Raw genomic sequence first — 19200 nt, forward strand, 5'->3', positions numbered from 1 at the left:
TGAGCCCCCCTCCCAGGTTCAGCTGCTCTGGCACAAGAAGAGGGTCACCATTCTCAGCTGCAGAGCTGCTATCCTGTGCTAGTATTCCAGCATCATTTAAAGCTTGGTCTTTTGCTTTCACTAATTATAACTAATCAAGCTATATGCAGTGTCCTTACAACAAATGACAAACTCAATTTGTCAAGCACAGAAAGCTGATAAAAGGTGCTCTGTGACCTTGATCCTAAGATCCACGTGGTGTAACAGGACAGACTGCTGCATATTTAGCTCAAAATACACAAGTTGACGCCAAGAAAAATAAAAAAAAATCTCATTGTGTTAAAATCAGCGACCCAAATTCAACAGGTATCCTTTTTACCTTGCAGTGCTGAAATAACAGTGAGCACATGAAGATCATCTGAGTTTCCTTGTCCCAACCGACCGTAACTCCCTTCTCCACACGCCAAAACAGTCCCATTAGCTTGAATCACAAAAGTGCAGTTTTGGCCACAAATTACCTAATGCAACGAGGAGGAAAATTGCAACGCGATTTTAAAGAGCAGCAACAAGACACATCTTTCCAGCTGCAAAGAGCCACAGATGCAAAAGGCAGCAGGGTCGCCCTGCCCCTAACTTGTAAGCTGACCATGTCGCATGCGAGCGCTCTTGGGATAGCACACAAGCTTCGACCCTGGGCACTCTCTGGCCCGAGCCTGCTGCATGCTGGCTGCGCAAGGCCGGGCACAGCTAGAGCAGCCCCAAGAAAGGCTGCACTGCAGTATGTGACATCCGGCCTGGCAAACACGGCTGGAATACAGAGAACCAGGTGTGGACAGAGCTTTGGGTGTGCAAGCAACGCCACCCAAATGGACTGCTCAGCCTCTGAAGAAAACAGAGTGGCCTGCATAGTGGAAACGCCTTTCGAAGTCATGCCCCTTGCCCTGGAAACAAGGCATCGACATGTGCTCGTTCTTGAGACACGCGGGCAGCAGAGCCCCAAAGGCAAGGCTGTGTGCACACAATGCACATGAATAGTATTCTGCAAGACGGAAAGCGGGATTCTGCAACCTACAGACATGGCCCCACTGATCTGAACACTGCAGTTCTCTTCTTCTGCATAATTTATTGACCCACATTGACCATACTTGCTTTGAGCTTTGCCCGTCTTGCGAAAGGGGCCAGGACCCATGTGGCACACCAGCTGGCAAACATTCTGAACCTGTCTACAGCCCTGCGGAAATGGGGCAGCCCCACGGAGCACTCTCAACGGCTTCCAGGTTTATGGCAAAGGCAGATGCCTGGATCTGCAGAAAGCCCCTGCTGCTGAGCCCAAATGCCCCCAGCGGCAGCTGAGGCGAAAATGGCGAGAAGCACCTTCAGGCATTTTATTACCTGCTGAGCTTGTGAGAAGGACGACGCGGGGACGGGCACCAGGATGTTCCTCCCAGCCTCGGCCAGCTGCCCATGCCTCCCTGCTCCCCACAGGAACACATCGCATTTCCCACCAAGGTGCCAGTCCTACGAAATCAGAAGAGGGGCATTTTCACACACGGCCTCAGCACTGGGCTCTGTTCACGGAACCGACCGCTTTACTAACCTCAGGCCGTGAGGTAGCCCAGGACATAATCTGCTCGTCCACGCCACTGATCCATTTCCCGTTGTCCTGCAAAACACGAAGCAACAGAAGTCAGCCGGTCCAGCTAGGGCAGCGGTGGCAAACCTCTGGCACGTGTGCCACAGCGGGCACGCAGAGCCCTCTCTGTCGGCACGCGAGCCAAGTCGCCCCAGCATCGCCCCAGGAGCCGAGCACTGGATTACAGTGCACACAGAGGCCATGCACATGCTCGGAAGGGAGCAGTGGCGCCAGGCAATGATGTCAGGAGTTCTGACTCATTAGCCACGACTCATCCGAGCTTTCACATGGCCAGTCAGTGCGCTGCCAAGGAGATATATACATACACATTTGCTTGGACTGGCTGTGTTTTTTCTAAACTAAAACCTCAGTTTTCAGGTTTTATTGCAGTGTCGACACTTTGCGATAAATCAGTGAGTTTTGGGTTGCAGTTTGGGCACTTGGTCTCTAAAAGGTTCGTCACCACTGAGCTAGGGGCTACGCTATGGTGTGGAACAGTTCGGTGCTGCTGCATCCTTCCCGCTGGCTTGTATCCCGCATTTTTTCCCAAGTACAGTGGTACCTCGGCTCATGAACGCCTCAGTTCATGACCCAATCCAGTTGCGAACAGAAATTTCGGAAAAATATTGCCGCAGATCGCGAACTCTGCATCAGGTGACGATCGCGAGCGCGTCGGCCTTCCCTGCATGGGTGTGCCCACGCCCACCTCTCCCCCACACGATTGCTGGGGGAAGGGAGATGGCCGCGGTCTTTGGGGTTCTTTGTCACTTCGCTTCAAATTTCTGTGAGTTAAACAAAAGCTTGCAGAACAGAAATAACCTTATTTCCTGATGGGGAAATTTGACTTGGCTCTCGACCAATTTGGGTCAGGACCAGAGTCCTGGCACGGATTGAGTTTGTGAGCCAAGGTGCCACGGTATCCAGTTGCTCGTCCTGAACTGCGCTGGACCACCGAGCCTGAATAACGCTGCCTGGCCATGCATCCCGCTGATGCTAGAGCAGCTCCTCAGGCTTAACTTCCATTCAAGTGCATTCCTCGTCTGTATCCCTGCTTAGTGTTTACGCTGAAAAGCAGCATAAAGCGCGTTGCCAGTGGGCCTCCAATGGGGCACTGGTGTTCTGGCGGGCGGAGGAACGGGGGCTCATTTGGGGTTCGCTTACCAGAGGGTTCAGACAGGCTGAGTCCCTTTGCGAGCACACCCAGCTCAGTGCAGGGCTCCCAGCTAAAGCACCCGGCCTGGGCCTCCTGGGCTGAGGCCAGCCCTTAAGGGATGGATTGGATGCTTTAGCTGTATGCAACAGGTAGGAGGGGAGGAGCGTCTGCCAGCCCCACCTTCAGTATCTCAGGACAAAACATTCAGCTAGAAATAAAATCCTGAAAATGCCTGGGCCACATGCTCACGGGCTCCCTGTTCTGGGCGGACACATTGCTCCCCCCGCCCCCCCTCCAGCCAACGCCCTCGCATCGGCAACCAGGCAGCCCATAATACTGGCCTGCCTTAGAGGGGTGTTTTAACCAGACAAGGAATAGTCAGAAGTATGACTATTGCTTTGGGTAAGAAGGGAATATTAGCGTTGGTGGATTAAAACACAGTCAGTGAATCTGTATGCGCAAAATTGCATTAGCACTGCGCCTCTGAGGTTATGCTGGGGTTGTTTGTGCCGGGACTGCCGCAAAAAGCCAGTTCCCTGGCTGGGGAAGGGAGGATCAGTAGCTGCCGCTGCTACCGTGGGGCCAACCAACCCAACCTCCCCCGCCTCCCGTGGGTCCTTGCAGGCTCTTCCCCACGGCGTGCCTTACCATCAGCAGGGCAAGCTCATCCTCCGGGACGGGCTCCAGGTCCGGAACTGTGAAGGAGTCTGGGAAGGGGGCTCCCTTGGCCAGCGCTTCGGCCGCCTTGACGGTTGTCGAGAAGCATTCCAGCCAGGCCCACTCCATGGGGTTCCAGGTCGACGGGTCAAGGAGGCCGCTCTGGTGATGAGGTGGGGCGGGCGGACTGCACAGCAGCTGGTCCAGGTGAAGGCCCACGGCGAGCGACGCCAGGCACTGCATGTACGGGCTGTGGACGAGCTGGTCTCCGCAGACGACGTAGGGCTGGGCGAGGGAACGTCCGACACTTACCCCTCAAGTGCACACACGAGGGCCACCGGCCCACACACACCGGCTACCTCAGGCCTGCATGCACCTGGTTTCTGTTCCACGGATTATGTGCGTGTCTCCTAATCAGCGTCAAGACACGTGTGTTTCCCTGACTCCGTTCAGTAACAGTGAACAGAGAATCTTGCAAAGGCCACCAGATTTGGAGCGGGGGGAGGGTGGAATTGAACTAAAATGAGTAAAAAAGCTCCCTTGTGTTCCAAATTTCTCCGTTTTTTCCTGAATACTGCCCTAGTGAAATGGTTCCAGTGAACTGAGAGAACTGCATACTACTTTAAGCTAAGACACCCTCTTATACTGATTTATAATTGACCCAGATAAGCGTAAGAGGCCTTACTTTTGTTAACTTAAGTAAACTGTGCGAATTAAACTTGACAGCAAGCTCTTTCAGTATCAAACACGTTGACAAAATTAAGTTAAAGTGCTAAAAAGCAAGAGAAAACAGGCAAAATATTTTGCTTGTACTTCAGTAATGCGTGAGAACAGTAATTTTGCACGCTTTCTTTTCTTGAATAGACTCTGTAGAACCAGAAGCGATATGAAAACTCAGAAGGGATATGTTGGCGACATACAGGCATGTGAGGGAGTGTCACATGGAGATGGGCAGAGAACTGTTCTCCCCTGCAGAGGAAGGCAGGACGCGCGCCAACGGAGCAAAGCTCAGGGAGCCAAGGTTCAATTTGGATGCCAGGAAGTGCTTCCTGACAGTTAGGACCCCAAGGGTGTGGAATGGTCTTCCATGGGAGGTGGTTGAGGCCCCATCAGTGAGGGTGCTCAAGGATAGGCTGGACATGCACATGGTGGGCATGTCGTGAGCGGAGCCGGTTGAAGCCGGGGGTCAGACTAGATGGCCCATGAGACCCCTTCTGACTCACTCTGTTTCTATGTTTCTATGATACCTTAAGGGGCACATACCGCTGCATGAGAGAGAAAACCCTGCTGGTGCAGGCTGGAGACAAGTATTTCTGCAAAACGTTTATGCTAAAAACAAGTTAAATACTAAGCGCAGTTGAGCAGTACTGTGGCAGCTCTCTCACATTAACGGGTCGCCCGCTCAGGCCATTTACCTTCTCGTACGCATACTGCTCCTGCAGCATTATGGGCAGGCGCTCTAGGAAAGCCCTCATGCACGGGGCCACGTGAAGGCCCACAATCCCCTGCTGCTTCAAAGCAGTCCGACACGTTGCGAGGACGTGGTTGGAAGAAATCCATTCCGACGTGCAATTCACCACCAGCACGTCCTGGTTGAAATTCACAAATATCCAGTTCAGAGAGGTAGCAAACTTGTGCGTGCTTCAAGGCAGAGCAATAAAGCAAATGGGGAAATTATGCAAAATTCCTCGCAGCAGAGAGTTACTCCTGTGCAGAGAGTTACTCCTGTGTACTTGCAGAGGCTTGGACAAATGTTCAGGACAGCCTCCCGCACCCTTTCCCGCAGCTTTCTCCAATTTGTCTCTTAAATCCACTCAAAGGCGAAGGACACAGAGAAGGATGAGGAAGAACGGCAGCAGCCCTGGCAAGGAACTCCCTGGGCTTCTGCAGCTTCTGCTAACCACTTCCACAAAAAATTCACCCTCCAGGTTTAGCATCACAAGTGACCCAAAAATCAACTCGCCCTAAACTAACCTGCTGTAAAATGGGGGGTCCCAAAACAAGCCACAAAGGAACTTTGGTAACTGAGTGGGTTAAAACTAAAGCAAGTGCAAATAAATAAATGAGAACTTCAGACCGAGGTTGAATATGCTCGATTTGGGCTAGCCTATGATAGTGGAGACAGGCATTTTATTGCATCCAGACAAAATGAGTAATACCTTTGATCTACTAGAACAGGCAGCTACTCCAACTTCAGGGATCCATACGGTAGTCTGAATAGCTCCAGAGCCTATCACAACGCTCTGTAAAACAGAGCCATCCTAAAAGAAAACATAAATCCACAAAATCTGACTTGTAGCTCCATGAGGAATAATATCAGCATTTTAAAACCCACACTCAAATGCCAAAGCAGAAACATGCACTGGAATGGAAGACTGAATGCAGGCTCTGCTTCTGCCCCCTCATTCCTGTTTTTGCTTACCCGGAGAGACCAGATGTTCATAAGCCCTCCAAGTCCCCCCGATACCAATGTCAGTCCATCGGAACTGAAGGCCACCGTCCGAATGGGGGTGATATGCCCCTTCAACTGGTAAATGCACTTGGTTTCTCCTGCTCTCCTGTAGGCATCCTGGAAATTAAAGTTCATTATCAGGGGATCTTTTCGATTAAGAAAAACATCATGGATTCTGGCTACAAGTATGAGAAGGAATGAAAGTTAACCTTGTTCTCTCCCCACACCCTCACTACCCGCCGGCACATGGAAGCAGGATGGCTTCTTCAGCGACCCTGCGTTATAAGAAGGCAGCAGACGGAGGGAAGCTCTGAGAGATTATCGGAGTGAATGTAATTATGGCTACTCTATCTAGGAAAGAATACGGAGACCAAGATGGCTGAATAGTTCTTCATAAGTTAGCGAGATGAAGGAATGGGTTTTTATTCCTTGCCGATCAGCAGCTTGCCCAGCCCGATCTCAGTTCTGCCCCTTAAAGGATGCTGCTGTGCTCTGGGCACTCACCCTTTCAAAAGAGAGGGCTCCCAGGCCCTCTTGCCAGCAAGTTATTGTTACCTTGCCACTGGCTTCCTCGTCCCACCATCCTTCCGAACAACTTAGGCTGGACTGAAGTAAGATCAGCTCATCTTGGGGAACGGTCCAGACACACAGCAAACCATTCTGGCAGCCTCTAAACAAAAGTGAGCAAAACCTGTTGCAATTCACCGCTCAACGAAACAGAGTAATACACACGTATAACAATTTCCCCTCTAAAAGTGCTCCGTTTTGCTCTTCCTCTCTGGCAATCATCCTGAGAGATGCTTTTCCCAAAAGCATTTCCCGCATTTTCCCAATGCTACACGTGCAGCAGGCGGGAATCAGCAGCAGAGGGGAATGTCATCCTTCCATTGGATGTCGGCTGCTCTTTTATAAACAGGACAGAGCTGTCAACAGCAGACTGAGAACCTATGAACTTGGGGTCTAAAATTAGGACAGCATGCCTCAACTCTGAATGGAAGTATGCAGGATCCTTGGAAGGAGATGTGGAGTTCATGCATTTATTTTGCTTTTAAAATACGCAGATGCAGAAAAATGTTCCAGAGATCCATCAAAAGGCAGATTTTGTGTTTCTCTTGAGAGAGGGCTGGCAGCTCATGCACATTCTGGTGATTTCCCTGTGGGATTACTGCAGCGCATTGTGACGGGCCCATCTGAACCGTCAAGACAGTTTTGGCTACTAGGTGGAGTACACATGCAGTTAGCACACTGATAAGTCATGTGCCAGATACTTGCCCCCAGTTATGTGCTGAGCAAGATGCAAAGTCTTAGCATGGGCCTGTAAAGCCCGAGGCCCCCCGGGGAAGAGTGTCCCAGAAGGAACACCTCCTCCCTGTGTGCCTGCTCAGGGGCTGCTCTCCAGGTAGACAGGGGCAAGACAGACAACCATCCACATCCTCTCCCCGTCGAGATTCACCTGGCACCTACATCCGTTATCTTTCCAGAGCCGCGCAAAAGCCTTTCTGGTCCCCCCAGGCAATTCTCCAGTTCTCTCTATTCCTCTCCTGCTTGCACTGCCCATTTACATATCATATGCTATATTTCTTCTTGTCTGCATTGCATTTTGTTCTTTAATCTGTCACAGAAGCTACGGAGTGGCTAATAAATAAATAACCAGACTGGACAAGCCTCACGCCCTCAGTGGCAAGTACACCAGCCAAGGACAGAGGTGAGGCAAAGGGATTCGGCAAACTGTTCAACTCACGTCGCCAGCAAGAGCTGTGGCTTTGGGCCTTCCCCCGGAAGACTGCACCAGGCGATGGCATTCACAGCTGCCTGGTGGGGGAGCGAGTACAAATGCCGCCAGCAGCCCCCCATGTGTCCCCACAGCTTGACCAACTCTTCCTTGGCGCACGTCATGAGAATCTTTCCAGTTGGATCCCATTTCATGCTAACAATGGTGTCCTGAAAAATTTGAGCAGCAAAACAGACACCCATGAAGGCACGTAACAGACTCCCCGTCCAGAGGCCTGCGCCTCTCAGTCCGCCTGCCCCAGGACTCCCATCAGCCTCCTCCCCACTGGCAGGCTTGCCTGGGCTCCCCTGGGGTCGCAGAGAGCGAGCCTCAGCAGCCCCTGGTTTATCTCTGGGCCACTGGCAGTGGTTCCTCGGCCGCAGACGCCTCGCCCCCAGCTGACCCAGGATCTGCTCCCACATCCCCCAGAGGCTCTTTGGCAGGGGGAAATGGGCTGTGGCTCTACATTCGTAAAGTAATGTGAAAACCCCAGGAACCACTAGGATCTGATACAGCTCCAGAAATGGAGCAGCGGTGTCCCTTAACAGGGGACAGTCTGAGCGCCTTTTGAAGGCTTTTGTGCTACGGGGCTGGGCACAAGCCTTCGAAGAATGTGCTGGTCTCACAGAGGCATGGGTGCATTTCAGTCTTAGGCAGGTGAATGCGAGCCTTCGGCTTTACCTTGTGAGCATCGACTAAAATGATCCCTCCTTTCTCAAGTGGCTCTTTCATGCCTATGAGCAGCTTCCCATCCAAATAGCCGACCGCAAAAGGTTTGTCTTCACTAAACCAGGCAAGGCAGGTAACAGACACTGTGGATGCAAAGCAGAATAATATTGGCAGGTGAGTCAATGCACATACTCCATTTTCAACACACCTCTCTGTACCACAGAAGAGGGACCCTGTGCAAGTTGGGGACAATCCTATAATGGGAACAGCATCACCAGCTCTGCTAAATAACTCACCCGAAGACTAAAGTGACAGGATTAGTGGGCATGAATGAGATCTGCAAGATCAGCCAGGTGGGGCCTCAGGGAAGGAAGCTACTGAGAAGCCGTACCATGTGTGGACCCAACACTGACCTCCTTGCAAGCCACCGCTGGCGATCAGAATCTGGCCTCAGGGACCCAGCCTCATTCCCCAGCCCCTTCCCAAAGCAGCTCCTTCCCTCCTGCCTGTTCCAGCATTAACCCAGATTGTGCACCCAAAACAGGCACCGACGCAAACCATGGTTCGCCACAAACTGGATTATTGCAAAGCCATGGTTGGCACGGCAAGGTCGGAAGAACCACTTCAGATGGTGACTGCCACTGAAATCCCGACTCAGGTAGCGCTCCGTCGAGACAAGCACTCCAAGATCCTGACACATCAAGACATAACCTTTTCTGAAACCTTAGAAACTGGGCAGCTGCAGTCCCCTACCATCCTTTCGGTAGCAGTGCTCCAGTTCAACTCTGCGCATGGTGGAAACGTCCAAAACTTCAATCAGCCCAAGAGAGCCATCCATACGGCCTACAAGGAGCAATTCTGGAGTCTCTCCTGCCCAGGTTGCAGTTGGTCCTTCTTCTGGCCATGTGAGAGCAGACACCCAGTGGGGCTGAACATCCACGAGCGCTTTTCCTCCTAAAAGCATATGTTGTTTTTAAAGATGGCACAGCAGTATCCTCATTCCTCAATCAGTTCATATTCTGTCCCACCTAAAACCCAGGCTCCTTACGCCTTACACCTGGCAAAAGATGTGGCCCATACCATTGACTTGCCAGACGTTCACCATCTTCTCCAGGGCTCCAGCCAGGTACTTGCCGCTGACGCTCCAACAGGCAAGAGACAAGCTGGGATCGCTGGGTGACCCCAAGTTCTCCTCTGCCTCACCTTCCCTGCAGTGCGACAAAGACATTCCCTTCAGGAGCAGGTGATGAGAGAGCAGCATCGGGAGCCCACTAGTGTCTCCACTAATGCACTGCCCGCTTCGCTACACGGCGCTCTCCATCGATGGTTTTACGTCATGCAGTAGCAAAAGCATTAGGGAAAGGGTGAAGATGACGTTCCATTCTAGACAGTACTAGATTTCCCACAGTTCAACCATTTATCTCCAAAGCAGGTTCAGCCTGCAAAGCAAAGTTAGTGCCACTTGGCACCACTTGGAGATGATGCAAGCTTCGTGTGCTTTCCTGGCTGTCACATTTTTCAAAGCGCATGCTTCCCCTTCCACTACAGACTTGACTCCACGTTCATAATTCAAGTCTCTAGCATAGCTAAAACAGGTAAGAGCAGATCGTTCTTGGCTTCAGCTTCACACTGCCCAGAGCCCACCAGGCCAAGCACCAATCACACCTCACACATCGCACTATCAGGAGAACATGTTTATGAGAACAGGACAAACCTGAGACAAAGGCACACCTCATCCCTATCTAAATTAGCAGACAGGTTCAGAGGCCGGACAAGCCTGTCTCAAGGCCTTAATGCATAATGAAGCCAGCATGGCAGCCCAGGTGTACATCGAAAATTACCATTACTTCCCCCAAACTCTTACACTTAGCAGTGATATTAATGCAATTCACATGTTTTTATAGAACTCTCCTAATAGTTATTTTACTTACAAAGTTGCTGTTTGGGGCAGAAGGAATGCAAGACTGCAAGGAAGCACTTACAGTTTGCTGAAAATGCACGTCTGCTGCAGTGAGTACTGCTTCTTCGTAACGCTCCAGACGCGGATCGTTCCATCGCTGCCGCTTGTTGCCAACAGCCCTTTTCTGTTGCACCACACACAGGTTATTACCTGAGGAGCCAAGCAGAGGGCAAAGCGGCCAGTCAAACATTTAAATATTTGAACTCCAAAATCCAAGCGACATGCAGCTATTTAGCATTAAAACGCCTTCCTGCACGGCATCCAGCAGCTGCTAGCGTCCAACAAGCAAGTCCTGGCTGGACTTAAACGCAACTTCTTCCGGAGATGCTCCAGCTTCACATGATGGAATTGTTGGTAGGATATTGCAAAAACAGTCGAGCACAAAACCTAGACCTTTGTAGCATGCAGGATTAACTTTACATTTTAAAAAATACCAGGCAGGCAATTCTCACTGAATTATTGGAAACCCCTGGAAGAGGAAACATGAGAGAAACCCAAAATGCCTAGAAGGAATAAGCCACTCGTAGAAAATAATGGAAGGTGTCCAATGCATCTGGTAGTCAAATAGGGTTATGGTTGTCTTTGTTATTTCAAAAGATAATTACAAAGTAGGAAACATTGCAAATAAATACTAAGGGTACACTAACACCTGTGTGGAACACAAGCCAACTTCAAGCACAATCTCCTAAATTATCTCCTGGGTACAATGAACCTCTACGGAATTTGCAATGTATGTTCATTTTCTGCACATAAAGGAATACACAGAAAAATTACTTCAGTGGTCTTAAGGGTGTTTTATAAAAACATAAAATGTATGATACAGGTAAATATAGGCTGATATTTCCTGGCCTAATTCAAGAAGACAGAATGGGGACACCTGGGCCAAAATTAGCTTAGAGACTAGATAGTTTTGCTTCCCCATCTTCTTCAGCAGGGACAAATCAGATCCTTGATGGCTTACGGCAAGCTAAATGTACCTTTTCTTTAACTGAAAAGTGGGGTGGGCAGGAGGTGGGCATCACAGGCAGCAGTCCCTCCCTTTATTGAGCACTAGACGGAGGATGGAGTGCTTCAGGATCACTAAAACGCTGCAAGCTGTTGTGAAGATCTACAGCAACCCCACTGGCTGGTGTATGTGTGCTCAACTGGGCGATCAAGACAAGTCCAAAGCACAATCAAAGGCATTTTCTAAGCTCACGGAGAAAGACCACCTTATAATCATGACTGGAACATTCTGAAGAGGCGATTACCCTGTTCTGATGGGCCTCCAGCTTGATGAAGGAGCACTTGCGCAGGTCCCCTCCCATGTCGGCAAAGGTCTGGGGGCTGGCTTGGTTGTCTCGGTCGTGAGCTGCCAGGGTTCGCACCAGCTGCTGGGCGGCCCACTGCCTGTGTTGCGAGGATAACCTTGAAGAAAGGCAGGAAGCTGCTAGTGCATTAGCCAGCTCCAGAGGGCCTACAGCAGAAGGATCATAGGAAGGGTGGGCATACACATGGGCAACTAGAACTGCTTAGAAAAAACAATGAGATGTTGCCCAGGTGAGTGCCAAGAACAGACGTGGCTGCACAAGATTACCCACAACATCCAGGAACGAGGACGGGAAGGAGGAAGGGATGACCCGACCCACACCCCTGCAGCCTCCAAAGGGCTGGACAAACCTGGGCCATGTTTACCCCAGGTCCCTTCTACCTCCCTGGACATAACACACACACACACACACACACACACACACACACACACACACACTCATGTCTACCATTAGAAGCCCTGCATCTGCTCAAGACTGCAAATCCCTACAAGTTGTGGGGTTTATGCTTAAATTCAAAACATAGGCACATCCCTCAGGTGAAGAATGTGTTTCAAAGAAGATATGTATTTTGACTGCCAAAAACAAGTCTTCGTCCAAAGCAATCGGGCCAAGGAGAAGCGCTGCTGCTTTCCGCTGAGCAGCACAAAAAGAGCAGACGGCCTTACAATGGTTCGAAAGTACTGAACCCCTTTTTGGGGTTGCCTGGACCCAGAAGACACGGCATTTAAACGGCTATCGACAACTATCACAAAAGCTTTAACCACAAATAAAAAAGCCCACAGTTGCTTTCCCATTTCAATCAATCTGGGATTTTTCTTTGATTTGTATCACAGCCGACCTTCTAAAACAGAAGCTTCAAGTTCAGAAAAAGTGCACTAACAGAACGACAGTAAGATCAACATCTCGCCGTCCCTCCCACATACAAATGTTGTAAACTTTAATCTTATCATGAAATGGTAAGAGAATCATAGAGAGCTTCTGCTTACAGGTCTCACAGTACAAATGCACCGTGTTAAGGGAAAAAATACCTTTCTTTTCAACTTCCGCTTTATCATAGTTTGGCCTCAGTTTGGCTCCCTTGTCTGCCAACAAGGCTACAAGTGCCTGAGTCACAACGAAGTTGGGAGAGGTTACAAGTTTGTTCTCCTCTGCTATTCCGCGCAGAAAGCTTGGCAAGAATTTTCTCTGCACTGGATCATCCACTGTAGTCAAATTCACACCAGTCGCTGCTGAAATTAAATTCTAAAAATAAGGGATAAAGGCAACACTGTAAGAGCCAAGGCAGATGCTATCAACCTCCCTCCTTCCCTCCCTCCGTTTCATATTGATTTTTTGGCAAAATGAAAACAAGCAGATGACAGTTATTAAGCTGTTTGATATCAAGGAAGATAAATTAAAAATAAACACTGGTTTATTAAAATTTAGGGACCAAGGGAAATAAATGTTTCCAATTATTTTGTATTCACGTAAACTTATGGAAATTTAAACCTTATCAATGTTTTTAAAAGCCCAGTACTAATTTCACAACCCCTCTTTTGTGCACTCCTCAGTCTCAGTAGAAAGGCTGCTTATTAGACTGAAGGTTTCAGAAGTTAAAGGTAATATGGAATATGATTCAAATACTAGCATCCAGTTATAAATCAGCATTCCACAGAGCAAACCAACCTGAGAACAACGTACTCCTTTCACATCCAAATTGTGGTTATGCGTTTGAACCTCTTACTTCTTTGGTGCCATAAGGCTGATAATAGCACAGCCATTATGACGATCAATGGGAGATAACGATAATTTTCTTCATGTACATTAAGCGGAATGCACTGTTACCCAACTATTTGATTGCAAAAAACGGAGAGAAGGGGCCACTTGTGTCCCTAGTTCTCCTGTTTCCTCTGTAGAAGCAATTTCCTGTTTCCTAAATATGAGTAACTATGGAGGCCGAATCAAAACAATATTCCATGCCAAACATTTCAGACTTTGAAAAAATAAAAACAACAAGCTACTACTCTTTGGTCACCTTTCCCTTACTGGGAAAAGAAGAGGCTTAACTGCCGAAAAATAAAACTCAGCAAAAACACAGCCCGTCTTACCTGGGTACAGAGCTGAACCAGCAGCTTTGCAGCGCTTGGAGTATTTGAAGCCAGGCAGCCAACGGCCGTGCTCAGATAAGCCAAGCAGGAAATGGGCTTGCTCATCTTGCTGTGCACACCCCGAGATCTTTCTGAAGAGCCGGAGACAGTACAGGGGCTTGTGGAGAGGCCAGCTCTCCCCGCTGCAGCCAGGCACATCAGTCGGACCAAGGTCCGGATATCAGTTAAGCCCAGGGACTCGAGCCCTGCCGCAAGACTGCAGCTGGATCCACTGTTGAGGAAACAAGGGGAAAGGCTTTTCTGCCTACAGGCCGAGCACAAGAGAGGCATAGCTCAAAAGCTGCTTCACTGCAGCGGCAGTGTCTCAAGGCTTATTCAACCAAGGTCCGTATTAGGGCGATCAGCTAATTGGAGTTAGAAGGTTCCTCAGAGATGGCCCAGCCCAGAGGCCTTCTCACGGCATGCCTTGCTGGGTGCGGTCTCTGTTAGGCCCAAGCTCTGCTTAAGGGTCTCCTGCAAGCGAGACCCCACCACCTCCCAGGGCAATTTGCCCCACGACTGAACAGCTCTCGCTGCTGAGAAGTTTCTCCTCATGCTTAGAGAAAAGCCGCTTCCCAGCACTATCCACCCTTTGGCTCCGGCCTCGCCCTCTGGAGCCACGGAAAACAGAGGTGTGCTTCACCCGGTGTGCTATTTTCTTGCTGCTCACAGACTGACCGCGTGATTGCCTGTTGCAGAATTCTTCTCTCAGGGGTTTTGGCCACGGGATCCCACTCAACTTTCCCTGGTGGTCCTGAAGCCAACTGCGTCCCACAGAGCTGCATTCACAGCCTCTCTCCCATGAATTCAAAGGCAGCATGGTCACTCTCCGCCACGGTTCCTGCCACTTCCGCTTCCGCTGCCCTTTCTTCTCTGCCGGCTCAGGGTTACGTCCACAATAGCAGATCCCCTTGCACTTTTTCGTACTCTATTTTGCACACGACACGTAGATATTTCTAAAAGCTTGCTTCTGGCCAGACTGACCCTCTGCCTCACCAAAAGTCTGACACCAGCTAAGCAAGGTGAAACTACTTCACATTTGCCCCAGATAACAACACAAAGGATCAATAAACCACCCTGTGTCCCGACAAACCTGACGGAAAGTAGCGAGAGGGCTCTCATCACCATGGTTCTTGCCAGGAGGACTTGAGCGGCTGCTGTCACCCTCCTGAGTGCCATAACACGGTCGTGCGGATTTACCAAGGCGGCGGCCTGTTCTCCCAGGGTGATCCTGCCGGAAGAGCTTTTCTCTATGGAGCCGTGGCAACCTTTGCATTTGAGGGGAAGCACAAAGGGAAAAGTTAGAGCACGTGGGAATGTCTTAGATGCCCCAAATACATAATACTTTGTAAGCCGCCTTGAATAAGCCCTTCGCCAGGAGCAAACCATTCCCAGGGTTGGGGCACAGCAAAATCCCCCCGCCAGGGCCTGCACCCCTCTGCTGCTGGCAAATTGAGGGCAGCAGGCCAGGTGCCAGCTGCCCTCCCTTTTGTGACCCCAGGCATTTTCGAATCTGTTTAGTGTGCTGAGATCATGCAGCTGTTTCTCCTTTGCTTTTATGTGTTCTGGCAGTTTTATTCTTTGAGACTGCTTTTACGATGATGTAAAACTGCCAACTGATTGCCCGTATTCTGCAGCTCAAACGCATTGTACGCTACCCTGAGCCCTTGGGCTATTCGGCTGTTTGAAAGTGCAGTCCGGTCGTGTCACCTATTTGCATCAGAGTCTCCTCCATGCTGTTGGTGGCCGTGACCATGGCAACAGAGGCTCCTAGGGGATCGCTATCCGGAAACTCAACAGGCTCAGGCACGATGCGGCGGTCATTCAACCCGAGGGGTCCAGCCAGAAGTTCAAATTCCTCTTCACCCGTCAACTTTTCGTCCTCGTCAACATCCAGCATGTCCCAGTCTTCTAGCATTAGGCAGATAAACTGTGGTTAGGTATAAGATTTTAATGCAAAACCAGAAGAAGGCAGTGGTGTCGTTAGAAAGACCTATATGGAGAAGTACCTTCATAAACACTGTCTTGCTTTCCTATTAGATCAGGAGCTTGCCCTTTACATCTGCATCAAAAAGAAAGGAGAAATAAGTACCCCATCATCTCAAGCAGGGACCAAATAATTAGCTGTTTGCCTGCTACTGACTTAAAGAGGATGAAACTGCTGTTGTGTTTAAGTGTTGCAGAAGAATTGACCTCTCCACAATTCCCCACTGAGATGCCTCAGGCAACCACATTGAGAAAAGCCGGTACATCGCATGATTTGTCTGGTGCCCGGCATCCTCTGCAGCAGCACCAGGGAACTGAGATGCACCTATAGCTATCTACAGCCTAGTTTTTCATTCCCAATATTTCTCACCCCAGAGAGGAAGAGGAACAGGGGAAATTAGAGAGGATTTGAATAGCTGTTCACACCCGCAGCTCTGACACAAATCTCACTGCAAGATGCTTTGTCACCTGTATACGTCTTCCCTCCCTCCATATAAGGTCACTTTATAGCGGTCCGTCCAGAAGCCTTCTTGTCTGATTGGCCACAGCTACTCATAGTCTTCGCCTAGATTACTGCTTGCTCCAGAGTCAGACTGCTGGCCAATCGTGCCAGGACAGTCTGAGGGCTTCCAGGATGTCACGTAAGAGCCTTTACCCAACCAAGATTTAATTGGAGGTGCCCGGAATTGAACCTGGCACCTTCTCCTGCCAAAGGAGGTGCCCCTCCTCAGCCATCAGAGTGGCATACGCAAATGAGACAATGTTCTCTCATTTCGCACCCATAGTAGTCTCATGAGGTTAGATAGAATTAACTTGTAAAAAGTCACGCAGTGGAGTTTCGTGTATGAGTCCATTTTTGACTGAGCTTCCCACATCCAAACCTATCCCTGTGGCAACTGCCCCATTTTATAGCTCATCAAGAGCAGCTTGGAAAATCAGAGAACGACCCAAATGGTTCTTTCCCCCAGAACGGATTTCACAGACCACATTGCCTAGGGTACCTTTCCGAGGCAGACGTCTTCGATTTGCTCTTCAAAGTCAAGTACTTTTCTCGGCAGCTGCCACACAAGAGGTAGTAAGGGTTCCCACTTCCACACTCGCCACCAAACCACCCATCCACGTAGGAGCCGTTGCTGCGATAGCCCTGCCGATTGGTGCTACGCCCACAGCCAGGGTGGTTTCTTTTCATGTGCTGATTGAAGCTGACCACACTGGACTCACACAACTCGCATACGACAACTTCTTCCCGGTCTTCAGATTCACAGACATGCTGCGCAACATAATTAAATGGTTATCTGCATGTCTATGACACATCCAGTGCTCCAGTTTTCTTTCACAGGACGGTCATATGCATGGCAAAATAAAGTCTCCCAGCTATTTGGGCAATATCACAACTTGACCATATACCAGGTTGCCATCAGTGAACAAACTCTGCTTTGTGCATCTTAAAACATATAACTCAGCTACGATTATTTAGAACCTACCGTCGCAGGCTTTGCAATTATGAAATCCTGAAAATCCAGCAGAGTAATTCTTTGTCTACACATCCCAATTTTTGCAAGAGGACTACGTTGTGAACATTAGTGTGTGCTTAATCTGCATTTACAAGAGCTGCACAAATAGGTTTCATAAATGTGTTTGCATTCTGTTTTTCACAGGGAATTTTGTGGGTAGGGGAGGGAACAGACCCCAGGAACTATGGGGAATTGCTACTGATTGTACTACATCTACCTCATATTAGCAAAAACTGCAGATCTGATTTCAGGCTTTCCCTTACAACTACCGGGGCTGGAAACCTGAAACTAAGCACTGTTCTATACATTTGGCTAAATCAGGAAGTTGACTGCGATGTAAAAACCTGGACTGCCCTGCTTCCAACTGTTGCGGGAATATTTTTGAATGCTTGCCTATATAAAGCATACCCTCCATGTAGTGAATTTGCAGTTCAGAAAGAAAGGTTTAGCATTGCATTCTTTCTTCCGATGTACTACTTTCTCCTGGTGCTGTGCCAGTACAGATGTGCGTGTTCAGTATCTAAAACACTCTGGTACTTTCAAATGGACACTTTGACTTAAACCACTCAGAAGCAACTCAGCAAGACCACGCAAATTAGTCAAGGCCTCACAAACAGTTCAATGGGAAGCGTTCCACAAAGAACGTCGTCTTTGCCGGCGTGCTCCTGCAGAACTCCCATTCATGTCAATACAGAAGCCATCTTGCAACTGATAGCTTTAAAAGGCGCCAGTTAACCTACAGCATTTCTTTTTAGTTCTGCCCAGGGCTGACCTTAATGTACTTCCCAACAGAGGCGTGCTTAATTCTACTGGAATGGCCAACCCATTCATTTAGTCTTCCCATTTATTCTTAGAAATACGCCAGGGTGCCCACCCCTCACACCTCTGAGCAGGGAGGGAGCTGCGCCTGCAGTCACGCCTGGCCCTGCAAGCGGAGTCTGCCTGCCCCACAGAAAAGGCTGCCACTTGCCTTTGAGATCTGCTGGGACACACTGCCACGTCTCTTCCTGGCAGGCTGAGGGAGCACTGGGCTAGGCCCACAGCCCAGGTAAATGGAGGCAGGCTCGCTGGCCCCATCGGAGGCCTCTCTGAAGGCAGAGGTGGGCACAGAGGATTGGCCCAGGACCCAGATGGCCCACCTGCCCAACCTTCTGTGTGCTGAAGGAGGTGGCGTGGAAGCATAACCTGCCTGCCAGTGTCACTGCATGCAGACCTTCTGTCACTGCTCACAGCAAAGCTGCTTGGCATGCTCTCACCTCCCCCTGCTGGGGCAGGCAAAGCCAGCCAGCGCAGGCGGCAGCTAGAACAGCCCTCCTGCCGCAGAAGGGCCAGCATCCCCAGACACTTTGCCCCCTGCCCACCATCCCTCCCTCCCGATCTCTGATCAGTGATCCCAGCTAGGTGTTATCTCCAACACGACGAATATACAATGGCTTAGCGAGGCACAGTGTTATTTCAAGTGCTAAAGAGCAAGTAAAAAGCAAAGCAGCCCCCGCTGCCATCACACACACCCAGGTAGGCCAATCCAATACCTCTGGGATCCACATTCCCAGAATGTCATTGTCACTGGCTAGATCCTGCCCAAACATGGCTTCCATGGCTTCATCGTCCAGGTCGATTTCTAACTCCTCATCCAAGTTGAAGTCGTATAATGCTCCAGGGTCTTGGGGCAGAGAGATCCCTTCTCTCCGGCTCTGATTCCTATGTGCCTGTACGGAGCGGTACAATCCCGCTTAAACCAGAGAAGAAAACCACAGACTTTATTTTGCAGGTAAGCAAGAGCACTGCATTTATCTACCGTTACAGTTATGCATTAACAAGATGGATGTCACTGCAGGGGCAGCGGTGGGGTGAGAGGGGACACCTAGGAAGGAAATGCCGTGTATGCTACAGACTGGGATGCGTTGTGCCCCCTCCCTGGAGGTCCAGTGCCAGAACACCAGCAGTGGGTGGAAGGGATTTACTGCAAATGAACAACTTTATCTCCAGG

The 19200-nt window shown here is 49.8% G+C and overlaps 1 protein-coding gene across 8 annotated transcripts in view; it reads right to left on the minus strand.

Moving 5' to 3' along the window:
• The window catches only part of HERC1 (HECT and RLD domain containing E3 ubiquitin protein ligase family member 1), a 78897-nt gene that overhangs the window by 8875 nt on the left and 50822 nt on the right, over positions 1-19200 (minus strand). For 5 of the 8 annotated variants that reach the window (XM_044438641.1, XM_044438642.1, XM_044438646.1 and 2 more), the window contains 21 exons: positions 18722-18942; positions 16698-16966; positions 15720-15772; positions 15421-15621; positions 14804-14978; positions 13672-13942; positions 12613-12826; positions 11525-11784; positions 10297-10424; positions 9395-9522; positions 9068-9268; positions 8327-8457; positions 7616-7815; positions 6430-6544; positions 5845-5991; positions 5582-5683; positions 4838-5011; positions 3414-3707; positions 1577-1642; positions 1372-1497; positions 359-497 (listed from right to left, as the gene is read on the minus strand). In XM_044438641.1, coding sequence (XP_044294576.1) covers positions 359-497; positions 1372-1497; positions 1577-1642; positions 3414-3707; positions 4838-5011; positions 5582-5683; positions 5845-5991; positions 6430-6544; positions 7616-7815; positions 8327-8457; positions 9068-9268; positions 9395-9522; positions 10297-10424; positions 11525-11784; positions 12613-12826; positions 13672-13942; positions 14804-14978; positions 15421-15621; positions 15720-15772; positions 16698-16966; positions 18722-18942 — 3615 coding nt within the window. The remainder of the gene's footprint in view (positions 1-358; positions 498-1371; positions 1498-1576; positions 1643-3413; positions 3708-4837; positions 5012-5581; positions 5684-5844; positions 5992-6429; positions 6545-7615; positions 7816-8326; positions 8458-9067; positions 9269-9394; positions 9523-10296; positions 10425-11524; positions 11785-12612; positions 12827-13671; positions 13943-14803; positions 14979-15420; positions 15622-15719; positions 15773-16697; positions 16967-18721; positions 18943-19200) is intronic. The other 3 variants (XM_044438645.1, XM_044438648.1, XM_044438643.1) reach the window with 3 other exon arrangements.

This window comes from Varanus komodoensis, unplaced genomic scaffold, assembly GCF_004798865.1.
Source record: "Varanus komodoensis strain SLA01 unplaced genomic scaffold, ASM479886v1 scaffold33, whole genome shotgun sequence".
In the NCBI taxonomy this organism is placed as follows: Eukaryota; Metazoa; Chordata; class Lepidosauria; order Squamata; family Varanidae; genus Varanus; species Varanus komodoensis.